The following is a 24,350-nucleotide window of genomic DNA, read 5'->3' on the forward strand; positions in this document are numbered from 1 at the left end:
TTCATTGCACTTAAAAAAAAAATCCCAGGAAATAGGTGCCTCTCCAGTGTTACAGTGTTGTGATCTCGGGTGAAAAACCACCAAAACAGCCAAACACCCCCCTCAAAAAATTAAACAGCAGATCAATTAAAGTGTTGATAACATTTTTTTCTTAGTTTTACTTTCTGGATAATGGGTGAGGAAGCTTCCATGCAAAGATCAGTATTGGTCACTGATAATTATTTAAATTATTTAAATATTCCCAGCTAAAGTTTTAAGTGATGGAAAGGCTGATAGGAGGTACTTTATAAAAGGTTGGTTGGTGCCTTTTGCACTGGAATTTTAGGCTGTTTCTAATACTTTTTATTTAGAAAATAAATCTGCCAAACACATTGAGAAAAGCAGAGCAAGATTCGTTTCCCAGTGGTTAAGTAGATGAAGTTAAGGAAATTAACAGCCAGATGAACAAACTTTATGAAAGGTTCTATTTTTACCAATATTTCAGGTAGAGAACTTTCTCAGGAGCCCAGAGCAGTGCCATTGAACTGCTCAGGGATCAGGTATCACCACTCTTGTAGCAGTTACAGAGCTCACAAATATTCAGGGGTGTCTTAGAAGTGATTTGTCTCTTACCATCTTAAATCTGCTGGATTTTTGGAAACTCTGTTAGACACAGTAGGATGCTTATGGCTTTTTTTGTAGGCAGCTCTGGCAGCCCTGTGCTGGCTGCTGCTGCTAGGAAATGGATTAGACACTGTTCCTGCAAGTTGTGCTTTGCTGCACCCTTTAAATTGATCCTGTAGGACTTAATGCTCCACAGGTTTCCCCCAGAAAAAAAAAAAGGTATTAGAACACAGCTTCAAAAATCAGATTAAAAGGATTAGTGTGACATTTTCTAATTCTAAATGACTTCCAGTCTGGATTTGAAAAGCCCTTTTTGTTTTCAGGGGACAGGCAGTGATGTCAGCCATTAAATATTCTGGCAGATTTGTTCCCCTTTTTCCTGTGCTCTCCTGGTGGGTGGGTGTGTCCTGCTTCATTTTTAATGTGTTTTTTACAATCATGGAATGGTTTGGGTTGGAAAGGACCTTAAAATCATCTCATTCCACCCCCTTCCACTATCCCAGGGTACTCCAACCTGGCCTTGGACACTGCCAGGGATGAGGCAGCCACATTCATTCATATCCTTGAATTTCAATAAAAAAAAATATAAAACACAAAGAGTATCATGAAATTTTGCAAAATGGAAGAAATGAACAAAAATAAGAGCTTTATTTAATAGCATTAAATGAATCTGCAGAGTCCAAGGGCTTTGAAATATCTTGTAACACAAAAGAAAAACCAGACAAAAACGAGCCAAAAAGGAGGTGTGTGAAGGATTTTTTTTTTCTCTTCCATTTAATTTCAACTTTTAAGCATCTGCCTCAGGCTTGAGGAGTGATTTTTACCAGGTGAGAAAATAATTTTTTTAGACAGAAGCATTTTGTTATCTGTGCTGATTTCGTCTTAATTCATGTGACTTGCCTGAGTTCTCCATATCTTGTACAGCTTCTAATAAAGCCCTTTCAATTTTAATGGAGTTTCAATTTTAATGGAATTTCAATTTTAATGGAATTTCAATTGTAATGGAATTTCAGTTTTAATGGAATTTTAATTTTAATGGAATTCTGCTCTTGTACAAGGCAGAATTTGCCCAACTTTACTGTTGGTTCTGGCAGACCTGAAAAGCAGAAGGTTAAATTTAAGTTGGCAAATACAAGTTTGGTCAACTCCTCCAGGGGAAGCTGATTAAGAAGGGAAATTTTGGGTAGGTTTCAGAGGAAATTGTGCTGTATTGTCAGCTGTGATTCCTGAATTGGAAACTGATTTTTTTTTTCTTTAATATCCTGCTAGGCCCACTTGGAACTGGACAGCAATTCCATGGATGTGCAAACTGAAGAGGATTTTAATTTGCTCAAGATGAGCAATTCCAAGAGATATGAAGTTCTCAAGGAGATCCTGACATCCCTTGGGCTGAGATGTGAACTGAGTGAAATTCCTGTGTTAGCACCCATTTTCCTGCTCTCTCCAGATGAGGTAAGGCTCCTGGGGTTTACCCTGCCAGGGAAATTCAGTGTTCTCTTAAACCCACCTTGCTTCTTGTGTGGTGTTTTTGTTTGGAGAGTTCTCAGCAGATACTCCAGGTAAGCAAAAAGTGTTAATTTTTCATCCATCACTGTTTTGTTCCCTGCTGGAAGGAGTTCTGAATTTCACTGGGGGGGAATTGTGCAGGGTTAATTTCACTGTATTTCTCTATATTGCTGCATTTCTGTTTGCTGTATTTCTGTTAAGAACTTTTTGATGCTGTTCCTTTTGAAGGCTGCAGCGAGCTGCAGTAAGAACTGCTTTAAAAAAACAGGATGTCTTTTTCTTTGAAATCAAGGTAAAGAATTCTGCACAGGCTGGCAACAAAAGAGCAAATGGAAATTGTGAGGAGCAGAGCAGAGTGAGTAGGGAGGGGCGTAGGATTGCCCAGGGAAAACTTTGATTCCTGAGGATGTTGTTGTATTTCCTGGGAATATTTGTAATTCAGTCGTCAGCTCTCAATGCTGGATCCCTCCCTTTAAGACACTGCTCTGAAGAATTGTGAGGAATATTTAAAGCAGTGATTTTAACTTGTTTTCCTTTAAAAATGACTTCAAAGTTGTGTTTGAATTGAGTCTCTATTTGTGTGGCAGCCTGGAAACAAAAGTAAAAGCCATTTAACATTTTTCACTAATATTAAATGTGCTCCAGATACAAGGCTTGTTTATTGAACTCTTCCTATTTTTGTTCTCCTCTTTCACTCTGTTTTTTCATGGTTGTTTCTATCCAATGCCCTTGGACTTTTCAAACGTGCCATGAATTAAAATTCAGCTACTTTCTATCCAAACTTGCCATCTAGTGGCATATCCCAGGGTTGCAGACCATCAAGTAAAGATATTTTAATTATATTTCCTTTAGTTAAAGTTTATACCACAATTAGTTTTTAAATTTTTACTCATAAATTCTATTAATAAATTGTTTTATTCATACAGTTAATCAGTTTTTAATGTGGTTTAATGTGATTTTAATTGTTTTATTTACATATTCTAATGGTGTTTTGCTGGGTATAGTCATTGTTTCGATGCCTTTTTCTCTAGCCATGATATAATTGCAGAATCTTGTGTAGGAAATTGCAACTTGTGCCTAACAACTACAGTTCCAAATGAAGAATAAAAATTAAAATTGACAATTAAAAATAAAAGATAAACATTGAAATAAATAATGAATATGTAATAATTTAGCTTTCTCGCAAATTATTTATTTTTCTCCATCCATCATGTTGTCCATAGGTCTCCTTGCTTTCCCAGAGAGCCAGGAGATACCAAAAATAGGAATTATTTGAGGAAATCCTTGATTTTATTGACAGCAAGGGATTTGGGGATGATTTTCTTAGCCTTCCCTATAATAAAAATGCCATAATGAGTCAATTAATGATAAAAGAAGCTCAAGGTCCTGTTAACAGATCCCAGAATAATGATGAATACTTTGTTGTTCCTAAGACTTGGCAGCTCAGGAATGATTCCTCACCCCCAAACTGGAGTTTCCATTGTGTTTAAAAACTGCTGGTGCCCCTCACCTGCTCAGATTTTCCAAATTCATTTTAGGAACTCCAAGCTCCTTTTGCTCATGAGGAAGAAATAATAATCAGGTTTGCTCTGCATTTCCTACTCCATTAAGAAAAGATAAAGCTGAGGGGGTGTTTGGGTCATTTTAAAATTCTTTCCATTTTAAGTGCTGCTTTGGTGAGTTTGTTCTTCAGTTTACAGCAGAGCTGTCCCCCATTCCCTGGGATTCCCTTGGTGTCTCTTGCACCTTTTATCACTTCAGAACTTTCACCAGACTTGTTTCTGCTACCTTGTGGGCATCAGATAAAATTCTCAGCTTTATTCTACAAATAAATACCTTCTCCTGATTTTCCCTTTGCTTAAATTCCTGGACAATCTGTGTTTTTCTGCATCATTGTTGAGGTGCTGTTAATAATCCCATCAAACCTATGCTGCTGATTTATATCAATCTGATTATTAAGAATTTCAGATCTTCCTCTCCCTCTGTGGGTCTTGGTTGGTGCTTTTGCAGTGGAATTTTAAGCTGTTTCCGAGGGATGGGTTGGAAATTATTTTCTTTTCCTCCTTAGGATTCCCATTTTGGAGTTTTAATTTCCAGTTCATGTGGTTATCACGGACCTTAAAAACCACAGTCTTGCTGCATGGATTAAAAAAAGCCAACAAAACATGAGCAGAACTGGAATTACTGTATTTTAAATTCAAATAAAAGCTCTGCTATCTGAATAATGGATGGTCATGTCCATCTTCAGGAGGTTTAAGGGGGAATTTTGCTACAACAGCAGCAAAGGCAGTGTTTGAATGAAGAACAATTGAAATGCTGGTTGAAAGTTTAATTAAATCTACACAACTTGATGCTAAGTGTAATTTTAGAGGCCAGTATTGATACCAAAACACAGCACCTTTGTCTTTTCTTCTTGCCTTGCTGGGCTGCAGAGCAGTTGAGCAAATTGTGAGGGAAATTCCGTGTCCCTGTGGGGAGGGGGGACTCCAGTGGCCAAACCTCTGATCCTGTCGTCTGGCACCCACATGTTCAGTGGCAGCTCCAAGCACAGAGATCCGATTTTTTCTGCAGCTTTGCCCCTAAACTCTCAAATATTTGCTCTTTCAGCCACCTCCAAGGATAATTTTTCAGACATAAATGCCAGGATTGTGTTTTATTGCTGGGAGTTTCAGCCTAACATCTCCTAAGTTTCAAACCAAGGATTTACTCCTTGAAGAATGAGATTTGTCCCAGTGGTGATTATTCCCATTAGGAATTGTTACACCCACACATTTGCTCATCTTAAAACTTGAGTAGAAACTCCTCAGGCTCAAAATTCTTTGTGTATTTGAGTAACTCAGTAGCTGGAGCAGAAGCAGCTCAGTCAGAGCAGATTTCCATGTCTTGATTCTGGGGTGGCATCGTCTGCTTTTAAATTCCAGGTCCATTATGTCAGCCAAGAAAATATGGAATTACTTTATCCTGAATAAATCTTCCTTTGAGGGTGGGAAATTTGAACTCTCAGCTAACACTATAATGAACCCTGATTTCAGGGTACATTTTGAGACAATTGTTTCTGAAATGTTGCCATGCATATTCATGGAGGTTGTAGGGCTTGAAATTCAACTTCAGGGAAACTTGAGGGTTTTTTTTAAATTTCCAGTGCTAAGATCAGGGGTAGTTACACTGGAACTCCAAAGTTGTTGTTGCTGTCCAAGTTTTTGGTTTACAAGTGAACCAAAAATGTATAATCTACAAAATAGGAGATTTGCTTGTTTTCTCTTATCCTCAGAGCATGAGATTCATCCCTGCCTTACAGGCAGAAGGACAAAAAACAAGAGCTCTTTCGAATTAATTATTCCAGAAAGGAAATTTGCTCTTTTCTCTGGCTCAAAAGTAACAGAAGAGCTGAGGAAAATGTTGAATGAACAGACTATGTGAGAGACCTGAATTAATCACTGATAAATCATTTGTGTCTAATGTTTTTTACTTTTTTAATGTATTACATGTATTATTGGAAGTAAGAAAAAACCTTTGTACTTGAAAGCTTTTCCCAGTTTGTCTCTTGGCTAGAAATGAAAATATCTTTCAAGGCAAAGTTGCTTGAAAGAAAAAAAGATGAGATAAAGCAGTGTGAATGCATCTGTACCAGTAAAAATGTGTCTTTGCTGAAGCACCTTACTGGTTTTGGGGAATGGATTTGATGAATGTGTGATACTTTACCCAAGGACTGATAACAGTGCTGTCAACTAAAAATATTTGTAATTGAACTCTGTGGATTTAGGGCTCTTTTCCATAATAAATTCACTTGGGTTGCAAGGCTTTGAGTTAACTGTGTGGGCAGGGAGGGTGGGTTTGCATTTGCTTGGTTTGTGTTCTTCCCTCTCCCCTCCTCAGATTCACTTTTGTTGCTTTATAACAAGAACTTCCAAACCCAGAAGGGTCACAGAAACCAGAAAGCAAACTGGTTTCAGTGTTGTCATTCGTGGGAAGTGTCAGTGTCTGGATTCTGATAATAATTCCTGCTGTTTGCTGGTGTTGGAGTGTGTGGTTCTGAAGGGAATTGTTCTCAAAGAATACGGTTTTTGACAGTCTGTGCTTCATTTGTTTCCTCTTGTTGCTTTATTGGCACTCAGGATAATGAAATTATGTAGGGATTGTGCCCAAACTCAACAGTTCAGAGCTGCTTTGGTCTGGTTTTTGTATCTCAGTGATATTTCCTCTTGTACCCCAGGGAACATTTGTAACATTTGTCCCACGGTCCCATGGTAGAATAAATTCTGTGTATTTTAGCACATACTTCTTTTTCTTCACAGTTTTCTATTACTCTGCACACCTTTATTAGTGTAGTTTCCTCATAGAATTGTTGGTTTGTGAGTTAAATTAGTAAATTTTTGGGTTCGGATGCTTTTCACAGGTAGCCTGGAGCAGAGGAGGCTCAGGGGGGACCTCACTGCTCCCCACAAGTCCCTGCCAGGAGGGGCAGTGAGGGGGGGTCGGGCTCTGCTGCCGTGTCCCAAGGGAAAGGAGGAGAGGAAATGGCCTCCAATGGCACCAGGGGAGGCTCAGGGTGGAGATTGGAAACAATTTTTCCCTGCCAGAGTGGTGAGGCCTTGGGATGAGGTGCCCAGGGAGTGCTGGAGTCACTGTCTCTGGGAGTGCTCAGGAGGAGTCTGGATGTGGCCCTTGGGGACAGGCTTTGGGGTGCTGCTGGTGCTGCTGGGGTGGCACTGGGTGATCCTGGAGGGCTCTTCCAAGCCTTGATGATTCCATGACATCGGGAATAGCAACAGTGACTGTAGATCAAAGGCATGGGGAAGAAGATTGTGGGGCTGTTGCAGTTAAACCATGAGACACGGGCACAGGAGACATTCTTAGAAAAATTTTCCTGGCTCTTTCTTCAGAGGCAATTTTTTTTAAACAACCTTATAGGGTAACATGGCTGTGAAACTATGAAAGGCTTTTTACTGGTTTGTGAGATGAAAACTCAGGTGGTCAATTGAGAGAGTTCATCCTGGTGGGAAACAGGATTGGACTGACAAATGAACTTTGTTCTTGCTGCCTCCTGTAAATATGGCTTTAAGGTGAAGGGGGGCAGGGTTAGATGGGATCTTGGGCAGGAATTGTTCCCTGGCAGGGTGGGCAGGCCCTGGCACAGGGTGCCCAGAGCAGCTGGGGCTGCCCCTGGATCCCTGGCAGTGCCCAAGGCCAGGCTGGACATTGGGGCTTGGAGCAGCCTGGGACAGTGGGAGGTGTCCCTGCCATGGCAGGGGTGGCACTGGATGGGCTTTAAGGTCTCTTCCAACCCAAACCATTCTGGAATTCTCTAATTATTAGAAGGTGGAATTATCTCCTAATTTGTTCACTCTCAAAACTTTTTCCAGCCTTCTCCCTGGAGCTGTTTTTTGGGGAAAGGCTGGCATGCTGCAGGTATTTCCAGTGCATTCACCAGTGACTCCAGTACTGCCCAGCGTCCCTGCCCAGCTAAACTGCGTTAGTGTCGGCATGATACTAAAATCACCAGGAATCTCTTGCTCCCCAAGCTGGATGCAGTTGAGGCTTTTCCTACAGCTCCTGTGGTGAGGGGAAGGCGTTTGCCACCAGGGGACACTTCTGAGCTGGATTTCGAGGGGAAAACCAAGGAAGGGATGGAAAGCATTTTATGCAGAGTGTGTGTGTATATAGATTTGCATTAAAATATCTTTGCATGTTTGCAGCCACTGCCCTGTATAATATTTCCTCGGTTTTAAAACAGCCTTTGAAATTCCACAGGAATTGATGGCATGTAGTGTCAGAATACAGCAAAACATTTCCAATTAAGAAATCTTGATGGGAGATGAAGGGAACTCCCAATGTGGAGCCAAGTAATTCCAGGTGGTGGTTAAAGATACCTTTCCCTTTTTTGCTGTTTATCTTCAGGGAGTATTTCCCATGTATTTAGGGGAGAGGGAAAGGGAAATCTGGCAAACATTCCCTTTATTTTACACTTCTCTACTTCAAATTTTGTTTTCCTTCTTGCAGAATGGCAGCAAACATGCTGTTCCTGTTAAACAAGCATGCAGCACATTTGTAGGCACATAATAATGAACAGCATTCTTACTTTGCATTCTGGTTTGTAAACAACTTTTGGGCCATGTATTGATTCAATAAATGTTTTTGAGGATCATTTAGAAAATGTAGGAAGCTTTGAGGAGTGAAAGAAAATATGTTATTTGTAGCAATCTCCATAAAAAGGGTCTTTATACTGCTGTGAGAACTAAAAGTTAATGCCTTTTGTACCGAGTAGCATTTAATCTTTCTGTGGAGCTAACTCTGATACGAAATTATGATGTGCTGGCATCTGACCAAAGTGCCACTCATGGAATTGGATTCTCTCATGTTTCAAGGCTGGCTTCGAGTCAGTGTGCATGATACTTCACAACCACTTTCTTCACCAGGCGTGTTCCTTCTGTACTGGAGAGAATGGAAAATGTCATTATCCCCCCAGAATGGCTTATGTAATATATATTTAAAACATTTCTGATCTTGGGCTGCTGCTGGCTTCTCACTCTTGAGATGACAGAGAGCAGCACCAGGGCTGAGCATTTCTTGAGTACAGGTTACTCAGCAGAGTGGTGAGGCTGAGTTTTCTTAGTTTCAGTTTTATCTTGGAGTTTATAATCGGAATCTAAATTTAAAGTCAAACCTGTGGTGGCAGATTGATCCAAATGGAGGTATCACATTCTGCCTTGGTGTGAAGGCCATAGTAAAAGTGGCTGGGTGGGGATTTTGTTTCAGCACTCCTGATAAAGCCTTTGGAGCCAGGGCTGCCTGGAGCAGATGGGGGTTTGGAGAGCAGGAATCCCGGACTTGTGACAAACGCTGCGGATCCGCGGCCATTTGGCACCGCTGCGCCCGCTCTGACCTCACTGCTAAAGATCTGACAAAAGTGGAGGGTTTCCAAGCATAAAAAACCCATCAAGATTCCCTGACTGTCCATGGGCCCTGCAGCTAATTTATGGAAGTGAGACTGGGAAAATGAGAGCAGGCTTGGCATCAGCTGGAGCCCGGCGAGATCCTCTCGAGTTACCATTGCTCAGAAATGACGCCTCCTTTCCACAATGGGAAATTGTTGTAGTGGTTGTCTGACAATTTCATTAGGGCTCCTTTTGTAGCCTCACTCCTAAACAAATTATGGCCAGAACATGTCTTTAATTAATAGAGATTTTAATTACAGGGACAAGTTGAGTAAATATATAGATAAATAAATACATATAACTGAGAGGAAATAGAGGCATCTTCTTGTATCGCTCTTCAAAAAAGATAAAAGTGCAAACTTCAGCTGCTTTTGGAACACTGCATTTGCAACATTCAGGTCTTCTGAATATGTATTTTATTCCTTTGGCAATTCAGTTATGCACTAATGTTATCAGAAAAATAATTGCCCACCACATAAAGGTGATTATTTATGTTTATCAAGCTGGATTTATTCTGTAGAATTAAGATGGGAGTTGAATTGGAGTTAGCGAGTTAAAAGACGCTGTGGTGTTCTCAGAGTTTGTCACTGGACAAAGACTCCAAAAAAAAGTTATCAGGTGTGACTTGTGCCAGCAGTAGATGGGGAAGGGACTGCCTTGGTGAATCTGTCATGTTTATCCTTTGACAGTTCATTTCCAGCAATGATTTCTGCCATGTTGAAGAAATCATGAAATTCCAGGTGCAGGGGGACTGGAATTTGGCATGGGCCTATGTGGCTGACACGATGCAGTTCTTAGAGTGAAAAGCTGATTAAAGAACAGCTGTCAGCTTAAATCAGAAAGTTTGCTGTAGTTTCTACTGCAACTGTCCTGTGAAAGCTCTTTTTTTTTGGGGTTGCAGTGGGTGTTCCCAACGAGCAGAACGTGTTCCAGTTTAATAAAGCGCTGTACTCACTTGGCACTTGGACTGGTGACATGAATGACAAAGGATTTACGGGAATACCGAGGCAAGTTTTTCTCAGAAGGAAAAAAAAAAAAAAATGGGAATACATCTTGTGCTGTCAGTTTTCATGGTACATGTATTTTTCTTCTACCAGGAAAAGTATCCTGTGTAAAGGTCCATGAGGGCAACTTGTGTTTTACAGTTAGATCATCCAGAGCTGCTCTTCACAGGGTGACATGGTTTCATTTCAGGAATTTCAGCTGGTCAGAGTTTTATCTCTGCCAGCATTTCCTAGAGGGTGCACAGCAGTGATGAACTGTGGTCCTGCATCTGTCTAATTCCATAATTCTATATACAGGCTCGTGTATGTGTATAGGTGTGTTAATATATTTAAAAAATACATAATTATTTAAATGTGTATAATTTTATTGTATTAGCCATATTGGCCACCTCAAGTTTCAGAAATTATCTCCTTTCTTTTCCCATTTCTTCCTAAATACACAAGATAATAAAAACAAGTCAAGTGCCAGAGGCCCAGAGGAGACCAGAGAAGAGCTCCAGCCCTGAGAAAAGTTGGGGTGAGAGTTATCCATGCACTGTGTAAATCAGAGCATGCTCCTTGACTGATGAGGATAAGAACTTTTTTTTTTTTTTGGAGAGAAAAAATGCAGGAGGAAGAGCTGGTGGATCTGGTTTGATAGCAGATGAAAAAGCAGAGGCTGTGTGGGAGGAGGAGAGAGGGGAATGGGGCAACAGCTGAAGAGCAGAGGTAAGGAGCAAGACTTGAACACAGAGAAAATAACCTTATTATTGCATTTTCTAGCATTCCCTACAGCTGCTACTTGTTACAGACATATCTAATAATTTTAGCTATAAAAACTGTGCTACTTTGGACTGATGGTTTCACTAAAATGTGGGACAATGTTGGATTTTTACAGCTTGTTTTATTGAGAATCACTTCCCTGATCTAGTGTGTGTTGTTTCTCAAGTCTGTACTAGATTGTGCTGCTGAACTTAATCTAAGAAATGTTTTAAGAACTACTTCAGAAAACATTTCAAAATACACTTCTTGATTTGTAAAAACAAATAAATGTATCATTAAAATAATACTAAAAGCCAAGCCTTAGTAGGATCAGTATCGAGGAGATTTTAACACAGAAAAGGATCTTTTCTTCAGTTTGAGAGTATTGATTGTAATAAATCTACGATTTTTGCACGTGGTGAGAACTAAAATTTGGAGTTCAGATCACCTAGAAACCAAAATGTTTCGAAGTGGGTTCACAGATTGCTGAGTCCCAAAACATTTGCTGGACAAACAACCCACTTGTGAATTTTTAGTCAGCTTCTTGCCTTCAATATAGACTTAGAGAATTCCATGTCTTAACACCTTCAGCCAGAGAATCTAAATAAAAATAAGGCCGTTTTCATTTGCTGAGGGAAGGGAAGAGAGATGCTGGATATAATGTGGATTACTGAGCAATACAATTATGGCTCCTTTTTTTGTGATAGTTTTTTGATGTTACACTTGCAACAAAGAAATGAATCACAGTTTCTTTTGTCATTTACCATTCATCTGATGAATAGGTCATAACTTAAGTAGAAAAGGTTACATTGGTCTCATTATTAAAATAATTTAAAGTCAGAGGAGCATTCAGTTGGAGAAAGTGTCTCAGTTTCAAGAGCTGTGCCTGGATGCTCCCCACCTATGGAATAAAGTCAAGTTTCAGGAACTGAAAAACATCTTAAGATCCTCGAGAGTTCAAAGAACGATTTTGTGCGAGCACGTCTCAGCATTTCCATGGAGTCAGAATCGATGAAAATTAATTCCAGGAGGTATTTCTGAAATTCTTCTGCAAGATAAGGAAAAAGAATTGTGTTTTGATGCACGATTGTCAAGATCTAAATAAAAAATTGCATCTGGCATGTTTTGACTTTAGAACTTATTACATGAAGCGAGCAATTACCCGTGCATTTTTCTGGTCTGGAAGACATTTCTTCTTCCCAAGATGGAATTGTTGGTTTTAGGACTAGTGAATGTACCACAGCTCCTTGTCAGGAGCAGCAGCTGCAGACAGAACTTTTGTCTGGTTACTTTTCCATTTTTTAACTGTATTTTAGGTGTTGGTATCAGTACATTTGCTGATGGAAAAGAAAATACAGTAGCTGAAAGCAAATGCTAATTCCTACTTTTTTGCTTCCTTAGACAGAGAGGCACTTTCCCAACGTTACCATAAGCAGTAGGAGCTGCAAATTATTGTAAAGATTTGAATTTCCAAGGTTTTGTTAGAAATACCTGTAGACACTTAAAGCTGGACTTCTGTCTGTAGAATATTTCTGTCATTATTATTATTATTATTACTATTATTATTATTGCTTTTTGCAATTATGGGAAGTTTTTCCTTCTACCTGTTTTAGCCATAGGCAGCATGTGGGAGGGTAAATGTTGGATTTGGTGTTTCAGTCCAATGGTATTTCTGAATAGACAGAAAAGATAAGGATTTGTTTTTGGTATCTCTGCAGCACTTTTGGAGGTGGAAGTGGACTTCTCTCTAAATATTTTGAAGCTTTTTTCTATCCTAGACAGTCCACTTTAATTAGCAGCCCAGGATTAGCAAATTAGACATTTTTGAATTGCAGTAAACTTTAATATAATTATTGCTGCCCTTATTGCTCCATACAAAACAATTTCTCCATCTGTTCAAGGACATTTCTTCCTTTTAGAAGCATTTGGTAATTTGCTGGTAGAATTTCACTTTCACAGCCACTGTCACAATCCTCTTTTTTTTTTTTTTTTCACAAGTTTGACAAACTGGAAGGACATATCAAACTTTAAACTCAAAATTAAATAATAATTGTTTTGCTTTCAGTCTCCTGTTTCCCCAGCAAATTATGTTCAAGAAACAGACCCAAACTGTGCTTATTTAACCAAGGATAAATTAATCACTAAATGTCACGTGTTGATACGGATTTTGTCTGCTTTGAGTGCATTAGTTTGTGTGCAACTATTCTGGAAGTGCATTTTAAACTCCTTTTTTCTGCATTTTAGTACTGATTGAAGTAATCCCTGAAGCTTTTTCCTTCAGGACAATTTATTTTTAGAAGTTACCCCTTTGGTTTGGGACTATTAATTATAACGTAATAACTTGCAGCAAAGTTGGTTCATATTTAATCAGTTAAAAGTTCATCTTTGGAGTTGATATGTGGTAGAATATAAAAGTTTTGATCCTTCTGTGACACTAAAAAGAAAAATAACCAAGGTCAGGACAGTGTTTCAAAAGCATGGATGGAAACAAAAACACTTCTGAAGTCAAGAGAACCTGGACAGAATGAAGTGAAAAGAATTGTTGCCTGGATTAATATGTTAAATGTTAAAATGTTAATGGGAAAAATCTTTTTCAGGTGTGCAATTCAGATGAGTCTCAAAAAACAGAAGTGAGAGATGTTTGCATGCACTGTAGTTTGATTTTAGTCAATTTGAGTTCTGTCTGGGCTGTGTTCTACATGATGTGTTGCACTTTGGATTAACTCCTGTTTCACAGTTGGTGGAGCACAAATATCTGCAGGGGCAGAAACAGGTGGCTGTCCTCAGAAACAAGTCAGGAGAACCCAAAATCCTTCGGGATAAAGAATGTGCCATTGTCAGAAATGCTCCTCCCTGCCTCTGTTTGGTTCTGCAGAACAATTCTCATGCACTGCCTCAGCCTCAGGTCTCTCCTTGTCTGATTCTTTGAGTGCCTCGTTTCCCAAAGCTGCTCCCAAACCCCTGAATTTCAGTCCTGAGCTCTGACTTTGGACGTGGAAATCCAGACATGGCCTTGTAGAGTAGGAGCTCGTGGTGTGTTCAACTTGAGGCAAACCCGGGGTTTGTTCCATAAAATTTGGCCTTATTTCTGTGAGGGTTAAATAAGTTTTATGTCCAGCTTTACAGGACAGATTATATTTGGGGCATTTCTTTCCCCATCTCTCCCTGACCACTGCAGAAATACTTTCAGCTCTCCGGAGGCTCTGGAACTCATTCTGGGTCCCTAGATCCAAGGTGCAGTGGAGGATTGGATCTCCATCTTCCTGGGTTTCTTCTGAGGGAAAAATTCTACCCCTTTGCTCTGAGCAAGGTTCAATCCCAGCAGGAGAAAGTGTTAAATCTGAAAAGGCTGTAAAAAGGAGGAAATAATTACAACGGGTTAAAAACCACACGGCTGGGATAGCTGTAAATGGGATTTGGATCATCCACTCTCACAGCTGAGTGTTGTGTGAATACTGTGTTTAAATACTCTATTTTCAACCGTGTTTTGTAAGAAAAATTTATTAATTTCTGATAAACTGGACATCAGTGAGGCTTCTTTCAGGGTTCTCCATTTGGTATCCAAGTTTTACATTGCTGTATATGTATATGATGAAGCATGAAGCTTGTTTGATACTCTGCTAAATAAAAAGCAGATTCACTTTTTTTTAAACTTTTTTTTTTAACTTTTTTTTTTTACTTTTAAAAGAAATAATCCCTGCTGTCATGTTAATTTTTTTGAAATATCTTTGATTAGCAAAGAGATCTTAAACGAAAGTTAGTCAGCGTTAGCTTAATACTGGGTTTTGTCTTTGCACTAGGTGTTTATAAATAACAGACCAAGCGTATTTTTGCCATTATAGCATATCATTTCCGAGAAATTCTTCCTTTCCAAGATGTTCCTTTTGTAATTTATAAAGCACTCTGTCTACCTGAATGTGTTTTAGAAAGGAATATAAAATCCATGGCCCATGTTGAACATCAGCTGTGCAGCTTCAGGGACGGGGCTGTGTTGTAATCCCCGAGCCGTGGTCCACGTGAAAACGTGGTGTGGTTTCACCTTAATATTCCACAGGCATTTCTTTAGCTCCAAAACCCCTCCAGTGTGACAGAGTGGGGAGGTTTTTTTCCTCAGAAGAGGCAAAAATGAGGTCCAGCTGAAAGCTGGTCGTTGGAGTTTAAAGCGTGTTTGCAGTGCTAAGAGGAGAATCTTTGGCTCCTGTGCTGCTATTTCATGTTCACGAACACTAAATTCATTCACATTTGATGTGTGTAACCCTGCTGAAAGGCAAAACAAACCTGATGGAAAACCCTCAGCTAAGAATTGTGTATTATCAGTGCGAAGAAAAAATGTTTTCTTAGGTTTTATTTACTTAACTCATTCTACTGCTAATTCCAAGATTTTCAACAAACAATTTTGTTGTTAGTTTAAAAAAAAAAAAAAAACAGGTTTGGTACCAAATAAAAATAGTATTATGTGATAGCTGTTTAAGAGAGCCAGTTTTAGCTGCTGGATATATTGCATCTAATTTATTGCCCTATTAGCTGAGAACAAAATTCTTCTGTATTTTTTTCCTAGTCCATACAGAATATTTTTGAGAGTAATTTAATATATGTGTGTACAGCATTTAAGGTTAGATTTATATCTTAATTTATTCTTCCAAACATGACTTTGATTATATAATTAAAAAAAAAAAAAATCAACCCACTTTAATATGCATAATGCTCAGATTTTAATGCAAAAGTGGAATGTCTTTTCCTTTCTGCTTGCTTTTCCTAGGCTTATTTTTAGCCCAGTTGCACATAAGCTCAATTTACTGTACACTTTCCCTTCAGAAAAATAACAATTTTGTTACAAAGTAGGTGTCACGAAGAATTAAACACCCGGCCCGTAATTTCTCACACCTTTTCCTGGTAGGATAAATCACCACCTCGCAGGCCTCTGATTTATCAGCCTTTTTGTGAAGTGTTACGTGGTGATGTTGTGTCAAAGGTGGACCTTGTTCCTCTGGGTCCTTCCCCCTCAAAGGCAGATTTATGGGCTGGGGCAGCAAACGTGTCCCAATTACGGGGCTGTTGTGGGACCAGTTCCGCTCTCAGAGCTGCTCATGCACTCTTTCATTTCTGAGATTCAAAGCTGCAGGCTGGTAAATGAGATTTTCTCCTGTGATTTTTGTATCCTTTGCTTTAAACTAAAATTTTATTATTGACTGATACTGAGCCTAAACTTGGTTTTTCGTGTAACGCATCGACGGTGCATTTGTAATCAATTAGAGAAGTCCTTATTTTATTGTTGTGTGTGGATATGGAGTTGGCTTAGCTTTAATAAAACATTTTGGATTGTTTTCACACAACTCCCTTTTGCTCTTTTTCACCACAAGACACAGACTGATCAGCAAATTCCGTTCTTAGCAGGAACCTCGAGTAGGCCTCAAAAGCAGCGCGAGCCACCAGAAACGAGTGCAGTGTTGTAAAACCCTGCCCCATCCACCTGAGGAGTTTCTAAGCAGGCTTTTGGCCTTTCAGATGGAATATGCTTCCCTTCCCAATGTCCTGGGCTTTTTTTCCACATGCGTGGACGGCCCCAGGATTTTTTTTGCCTTTTTTTTTTTTTTTTTACAGCTACGCTTTCAGTTCTGGATGACGTTTAGCCTTTGACCCAGGCACTTTCTTACAATAAACAGTTTGTTGATGAGAGCAGCTGCTGGGAAGATTGTTTCCAGACTGTTCTGCCGCAGCTGAGGAAGGAAGGGAAGCAAAATCTGGGATGCACCTTACGGCCTCCTCCCCGTTCCTCCCCTCGGCTCTGGTTTGTGCTGAGCAAACCTCCAGCACCTATTCCCATCCTGCTTGTGCCTTCTGGTATCCCAGCTCCCAAGTGGAGCACTCTGCTAAAGCCAGGAGAGATGCAGAGATAGCAAACTTGATGTGAAGACCATAATTAATTTCTTTATGTATTATTTTTAACCTATTGACTCTCATTTGTCATTATTTTCTCAGCAAAAAGGAACATCCTGACTTATTTTTCATTATCGGTGAATCCTGACATGGGCCCTGCTGCCTGTTTCCCAGGATGGGCTGCTGCCCGTTGGATAAATGAATTTTCTGCCTACACACAGTGCTTTTTAAAGCTAAATTTAATTCTGGATTCAGATTTAGGCAGGGATTTATGAGCAGTTGCTGGACGTGTAGTCCGGGAATGGGTTGAAATCTAAGATGCTTCGTGTTCAAAGCAACGGGGCTGCAATAAAAAGGATAAGGATACCTTGCAGCACTTTGTTAAAAATCTTGCCCTTTTTTGGATGAAGTATTCCACATATCAGTTGGGAAAATGGATCCACTCCTATCCGTGGCTGTTTCTGCTGGGATGATGCACTGTGTTTATGTAATGCAATACTTGTTTTTAAAAACACACTGAAGAGTGGAGACAAAAATAAGGCACTTGACTTAGTCTCTGGAATGATCTTTCAGAAATGATGAGCTTTTTCTGCCTCTCTTCAGAAAGCACATCATAGACTGAAGTAACCCAAACCACTGGAGACTCCTAAAAATCAGATTGGTTGGGAATTGAAAAAGTTGCCAACCCTGCCATCTTTCTAAATGTTCTTCTGTGCTTTGTGCAGTCAAAATCTCCTGGTTTGCACCGTGTCTCAGTTTAGGAAATATAAAAATATTATTAATAAACTGAAACAGATTTCCAGGCTGTGCAGAATCCTGGGAATGCACAGCAAGTACCAGCCAAGTAACTCCAGTTCATGAGAACATGAAATGAAAATGTGCCTCGGTTGTAGGACAATAAAATCTTTATGAAGTTCTTCAGGCCATGGGGAAAGGAGGGAGTCGAGAAATGGGGATTTCTCTCCTTCCTAAGGATTTTACCCTGTGAACTAAAACACCACCAGTGAAAATAATGGCCTGAAATTAATTGTAAACAGGTAATATTAAAGGAGTTTTCTAAATGCTGCCTAAAAACTGGATTAGTTTGAGTACTTCTTGTATTTCCAAACAGATTTTTAATGTGTTGTAAATAGGTTTTGTGTTTAAAAGTTGTTTGTTCCCTTTGTTTCAGTTGTTATAAAATCCCTCTCCAAGCTTGCACTTCCTTAAGTCTGGAAGGGCAACACTGAGGACTCTGGGTGTGGATGTGCAGTTGGCAAATGTTATTAAATATTAATAACATCAGCACTGAAATTATTATTATTATTATTATTATTATTATTATTATTATCTAATGAGATCTAATACCTGTTCTGCATCCTCTCCAATTCCTCTGTGATCACCAAGAGATGATCTTTCCTCCTTTCTCTATCAAATTTTTGTGGTTTGCTTTTTAATTTCCCTCTCTTTTCTTCAAACTTTTCCTAAAGGAAAAGTCATTGCACTTTGCTTTTAAGGGAAAACGATGCATTTTAATGAAAGATCGAGGCAGTAAGCTTAATATATAGTATTTTACAAAGCCTCATTAAAAGGTAATGTAGACATGGTAGAGTTTGAAATGAATAAAGATAGGAGATAACATCATGTGTATTTAAAGTAAGGAAATAAATATTTATATATTATATATTATATTATTATATATTAAAAAAATATTTTTTCAGTGATGTTAAATATTGTTTCTCTTGGATTCAAGAGATGCTATGGAAGCTCTCCCGTGGTTAATTTAAATTTAACACCCTCAAACCTGCAGGGCTGTTGAGCAAAGCTGTGTAAGACAAGGAGAACATGGCTGTATTTTTGTCTGTATGTGTCTGTGCAGGTGTGAATATTTATATTTAAATTGAACTTCAAGCCCAACTCTTCATTAAAATATGTCCTTTTCTATCAGTGTTGATAGAGAATCCACGGGGATGAAATATATACATTGGAGATCCTACTTGAATTGTGTAATATTCCTTTGGGAACAGGCAATGCTGATAAAAAAAAAAAAAAAGCAGATTTTAGTCATATTGAAGGTGTGATGTCTGGTTTTGCTCCAGACAGGCTCCTCTAAAAGTTTGGTGCCTGATTCCTGTGTAATCTTGGTTTGCTTGCAGTTTACAAACATGAATGTGTAAATAAATAAATAAATAAATAAATAAATAAGAGATTTAATCACTCTATCCGCTGATAATTCCATGAATCAGTGCACCAACTGCAAACTCCTCAAAAATAGAGGTAGTTCATTGGAAATCATTAGATTTTATGCAAAGGAAGGGAAAAAAGTTTCTAAATCACGTTCTGTGTCTCCAGAAAGTGAATATTTGGCCTCGCTTCACAAGCACAGCTAAAGTGCAATATTTTAATCCCATTATTGAGTGTTCAGGTGGAGCATCAGTGGTTAAAATCATCTCCTTTCCCTCACATGAGAGGAGGGAGCTGATGGGAAATGTTTGGTTCGTGGCATTGTGTTTGTAGCTTTCATTTCGTTTCGCCTCCGTGTTTTTAATAGGAACCAAATGAATTTAGGCTGTGAGCGAATTTTGTCTTAACAAAGAATTCCATTGATAGAGAGTTTCAGGCCCATAGTTGGAGTTTGGGAGGCAAGAGCAGCTCCCAAATCTGCCCAGTGAGAGATATTTGAATTAATCTGTGTGTGTGTGCATGAACATAGAGATAAAAAAATACATCCAAATCCTATCTATATAAACAGATTGTAAGAATAAAGTCTTGGATTTGGGTTTATTTTCAACCATTATAACTGGGAGTTTATGTGCTTGGTGCAGAATTCTCATTGTTTGACAGAGCCCAGGTGCAAATAAAATCTTCTCCATCAGGAGCTGTAATTTTGTGTTATTTTATACTACAACAGAGAAGGGTCCATATGCAGCTGGTTTTTGTCTCCCTCTTTCCTCCTTGTTCAATCTCAACCTCTAAGTGAGCGTTAGGGAAAAGTGAAACTTAATGGTTATGAAATTAAAAAGAATTTTGAACAGCAAAAGCAAACTTCTGTTACGGAGCAGTTTCTGCCCACACCTGACCAAACTCTTAAAATCATAGAAAGCAGATGTGAAATGAGAAATAAAATACAGCTTTTGCTCCTCCTTCTTTATGTTGAGGTTACCACAACGAGCAATTTGTGCTGGTGAGTGGAGGAGCTGAGGGTCTGCAGTGTGCAGTAGCTTAACTTTGGATTTCTGGGAGTTTTGGGAATTAATGTCCTCTACATCTCCCTTCTTGCTCGGAACTTTTCATTCAGTGCCACTCTCAGTCTGACAATCAGAATTCTTCTGGTGTGTCCCTGGGTACCAGATCAGTGCTTGGAAATTCCCAATCTCTCCGTGCTTCTCTTTAAAGGATTTAAATTGACCTTTGGAGTGTGGAGAGTTTATTAGTGAGAGGTTTTGGGTAGTTTTGTTGGTGCAGTTCTTTTCTGCTTCTGGTAAGTGCTTTTTTTATAATGCATTGAAATTACATTTTTTACCATTTAAAATACGGGTAGAAACATTTTCTCCTTATAAATACTAAACTTGTAGATGAATATTTTAACTCTGAAAAGCCGAGTAGGTTTTTTGTCACCGAGTTGTTTGGTTGGGATGTCAAATTTAATTCTTACTTCAAGAAAGAAGGGGATATCTTTGCCTGTGGGAATGTACACGTGAAAAGTGTGATTGGAAGAAAAACCCTGCAGTTTTATAGGAAATAATGGCCTTAAGATAAAACAGGACAGCATTAAATTAGGAATTGGGAAGAAATTCTTGGCTGTGAGGGTGGGCAGGCCCTGGCACAGGGTGCCCAGAGCAGCTGGGGCTGCCCCTGGATCCCTGGCAGTGCCCAAGGCCAGGCTGGACATTGGGGCTTGGAGCAGCCTGGGACAGTGGAAGGTGTCCCTGCCCATGGCAGGGGTGGGATGGGATGATCCTTAAAATCCCTTCCAACCCAATCCCTTCTGTGATTCTGCAATTCTACAGAATTAAATTTGGTTTGACTTCAGTTCTCCTGCCCAAGCCTCATGAATATCAGTTTCAGAATTTATTTGTGCCACCCTACAACAAGTTTAGTTATTAAATGCACAAAGTATGTCGCTGGGAGGTTGGGAAATCCAGATTCTCCATGACTGTGTGTGTGAGTAGCTGCAGATCCTGTCAGAGCCTGAACACGGAACAGCTGCAGCTTCTGGGATTCCACAATCCATTAAAGCTTGGAGCAGCATCCTCCAGGATTTCCAAAAAGGCCAGGGAAAGGCGTGTCCAGCAGTTCGGGTGTTCCCTGCCCTCGTGCTGGATGCCTGGGCTGCTCCCAGAGGTGTCCAGCAGGTTCCTGAGCCAGCACTTGTCGTGTCAGTGGCCACCAGAGGCTGCTGCAGAACGGCGGATGCTGCTGGAATAGGAGAGGTTGGGAATTCCAGCCGGATCCTCGGGTTAAACCACACAGTTCTGACACGATTATATTCCTTTTCAATGGACTTGAAGCAGAGATTAACGCTGACTTCATATATATGTTAATTTCATTATTCAATAATGTTGGTTTTGCTGTGCCAATATAATTTGGGGACCACAAGGCACCAGTTCAGCATCCCTGTCCCTGGAACTTCGTGTGAAGGAAGTTCTTACAGTAAAAAATAATTTTTCCACTGTGACCAGCACTTGAAACTTTGTTAAACGTGTAAGCCATGTTTTCTTAGGAATTTGTTAAAACCCCCATCCTTGATTATGTGTTTATATTTTTCATCAGCTCAATAAACCCTTGGACATTATGGGGGGAAATGAACTTGAGAATTACACACATACAACAATTCTTAAATGGTTCAGTGTGTGTTAGAAGCAATGAAATCAAGAAGTTTGCCTAAAATCTATGGGGAAAAATCACTTGAAGTAATACATTCAGGAGGGTAAAAGGTTGGAATTGTGTGGCATATTTAGAATAATGGAGCATCACACAGGAATAGGTGCTACTTTGTTCTTTTCAGAAAATACTCTGAGCAAAAGTACACCAGAATTTCTGACACAGCCTCAAGCACTTTCATGATTTTTTTACGATGTCGTCACACTTTAATCTCCTTTATTTTGTAACTTAATTTCTGTAAGACTGTAAAGCCATCCTTAGGTGAGTTAAAATTATGTTTCTGAGCATAGGACTCGCACACCCAGTGCTGCTGAGTGAATTTCTGGGTTTGGAAAGCAACAGGAAAACACTCTCTGATTAAGCAGAGTTTTTCCATGTTCTCCCTGACAGAAATGAAAGCTGTAATTTTTCTAAATATCAGTTACAGCCAATCAGTTACTGTGGGTATGTAAAACAAGTAGGATAATGTGTAAGGAATTTATTTAGTCTGTCAGAGCTCTGGTGTTACACTGAGTGAAGGTGCAAGTCAAAGAAATGCTCACAAAACCTTCAATCATCATCACATCATCATTTATGATGCATAGCAAAAGATAAAAAAAGAGGGGAAAGGAAATATTTAAAGCATATTTTATCCAAGAAGTTAGACAGAAAATATTCAGAGGCAGCTTTAGAAAAGCAAGAAATGAGAAGTAATTTCTCCATAACTAAAATGTAGCTGCTGAGTCTCTCTTAGGTTGTTCTGGGGCTTAGAAGCGAGTGCCTGATGGAATTTGGGAAAAGTTAACTCCTTTCTTTGTGTCCTGCTCTGCCACTGGTGCTGCAGGGCTGCAGAGCAGCCCCTCTGCTGGCACTCAGCACAGGCAGCAAAGTCAGTGAAATTTGAGAAAATGCCATTTCTGGGGGTGGAAAATCCAGAGGAAGGTGTTAGGAACAAGAGCACTTCTCTCATTCCTTCTTCAGGTAGAACAGTGGGATGTGGAAAAGAGGAGTCATTCCTTGGATAGATAACTGTTTATGGGAAGTTTGCTCTTCTTTTGTCGTTTGTGGGTTTTGAAGAGTTGGGCTGGAGCTCAGAGATGTCTTGTTCAAGGGCAGGAGAGCTTAGCCCTGCCTTCAGCACTCACGTAGGAAATGTATTCCAGTTCCCAGATACAGCAGTGATGGGAACGAGGGGCATGTGCTTGGTTAGAACCTTTTTATTTAAAAATCACATCTCTTCCTCCTGGAAATGTGGGGGCAAGAATCATGAGTGCCTTATTTCCAGTCGAATTGGAACCACAATTTTTTGTGGTTTCATTTATCACCTAAAAGACAGCTTCAGCTCCCCAGAATTTAAGCTGCACACTGGGCAAAAAGTCCCAGAATCTGTGTTTGTGGCTGTTCCTAAAGACAAGGCAAACATTTCATATCAAACCTCTCAAAGGAGAATTAGTTATCTCCAGGAAGAGTGATGTGTAACATTCAGAGTGTCACTACATGGGTACTAAGAGTAGTGAATCATCCCTTAGCTGAAGGCATGAGCCATTTTAGCAGAAATTCCACTGAGAAATCAATAAGTGTTTTTCTTAGCTGCTGGTTTAGCCTTTAAATCGAGTCTTAGTGATGGACTAAAGGGCTTCTTGCAGCTGAGGATCTGAGCACGTTGAGAATCCTGCAGGATGCAGATGAGTGTGTGCACTCCATGCTTCAGGGTGGAGGAAGACCACTGCAAACCCTGCTACAGGGACAAGTGAAGTTCAATTCATCTGCAAAGGAGCGTGGTCTCAATTCCAGGACAGTGTTGAGTATTCAGGCCAGGCTGGACCAGGACAAACAGCAGAGCTTACTTTTTGAAGAGAAGTGGAGTTAATTTTCCTGTTTTGAAGTAGATGATTGCTTGAATAAAAATGTTTTTGGAAGAAGGTTTGTGTGTTTTCACATGGGGTGATCTGTATTTCTTTTTTTATTGCCCTTGCCCGCAGGAAATCCATCTTGCTTTCCTGAAATGGCTGGAGGGAAACGTGGATGCTGAGGGATTAAGGGCATCTAGCAAGGTGTCTCTGAAATTTGTTTCATCCTGTGAGTCCAAAGTGGAAGTGACTCCATCCCTGATGCCAGTGGTCACGGAGATGGGAAGTTTCTCCTCAGAACATTTCAGCCTGAAGACCTATCAGGAGTATCTCCAAACCAAGAAGCTGGGAAAGATCCTTCTTTTCACTGAGGTGACCACGACAACCATGGATCTTCTGGATGGGTAAGATGGGGATCCAGGCCATCCCGAATTAACTTTCTGATTGGGAATTCAAAATTATGGTAACACACAATGTTCTGAAAGAAACTGGACACAAACCAGAGAACTTTGTGTTCACAGGATGTTAATTGATAATATATAAAATACTGAGCCATAAAGGGTGGGAAGAGATGAATGGGTTAACTTTCTCTTGGTAGTGGAGTTTAATCTTTATTCCTCTGAACATCACCATAAGGAAATTTAATTTAGTAAATACTCATATTTAGGAGATGAAATACATTCTCTAGTGCAAGTTATTTGCTAAGCCTGTTACTTGAGAAGAGTGATACCAAGCAGATTGTACCCCTAATTTTAACATTCCTATTTTCTCTCATTTCTTTTGCTGAATATTTCACTAAAATGCTCTTTAATGCTTGGTTTGGGTTTTTAAAACATGGATTAGGGTTCTGGTAGAGGTGCTTTCATCATCACACAGATGACCCTTGTGAATGAGCTGTGGGATACCTTAGAGAAGGTTGTTCATGAGAGTTTAAATGGGATTAAGTGATAGGAAAATCACAGTTACTAAATCTCAGCTTGGAGTCTGTGTAC

At 39.6% G+C, this 24,350-nt stretch overlaps 1 protein-coding gene across 1 annotated transcript in view; it reads left to right on the plus strand.

Moving 5' to 3' along the window:
• The window catches only part of HLCS (holocarboxylase synthetase), a gene marked incomplete at its 5' end in the record, with an annotated part of 107,283 nt that overhangs the window by 11,414 nt on the left and 71,519 nt on the right, over nucleotides 1-24,350 (plus strand). The window contains 2 exons of the mRNA XM_082279289.1: nucleotides 1,873-2,055; nucleotides 23,491-23,762. Coding sequence (XP_082135415.1) covers nucleotides 1,873-2,055; nucleotides 23,491-23,762 — 455 coding nt within the window. The remainder of the gene's footprint in view (nucleotides 1-1,872; nucleotides 2,056-23,490; nucleotides 23,763-24,350) is intronic.

The sequence above is a fragment of the Coloeus monedula genome, assembly GCF_965178545.1.
Source record: "Coloeus monedula genome assembly, chromosome: 3".
In the NCBI taxonomy this organism is placed as follows: Eukaryota; Metazoa; Chordata; class Aves; order Passeriformes; family Corvidae; genus Coloeus; species Coloeus monedula.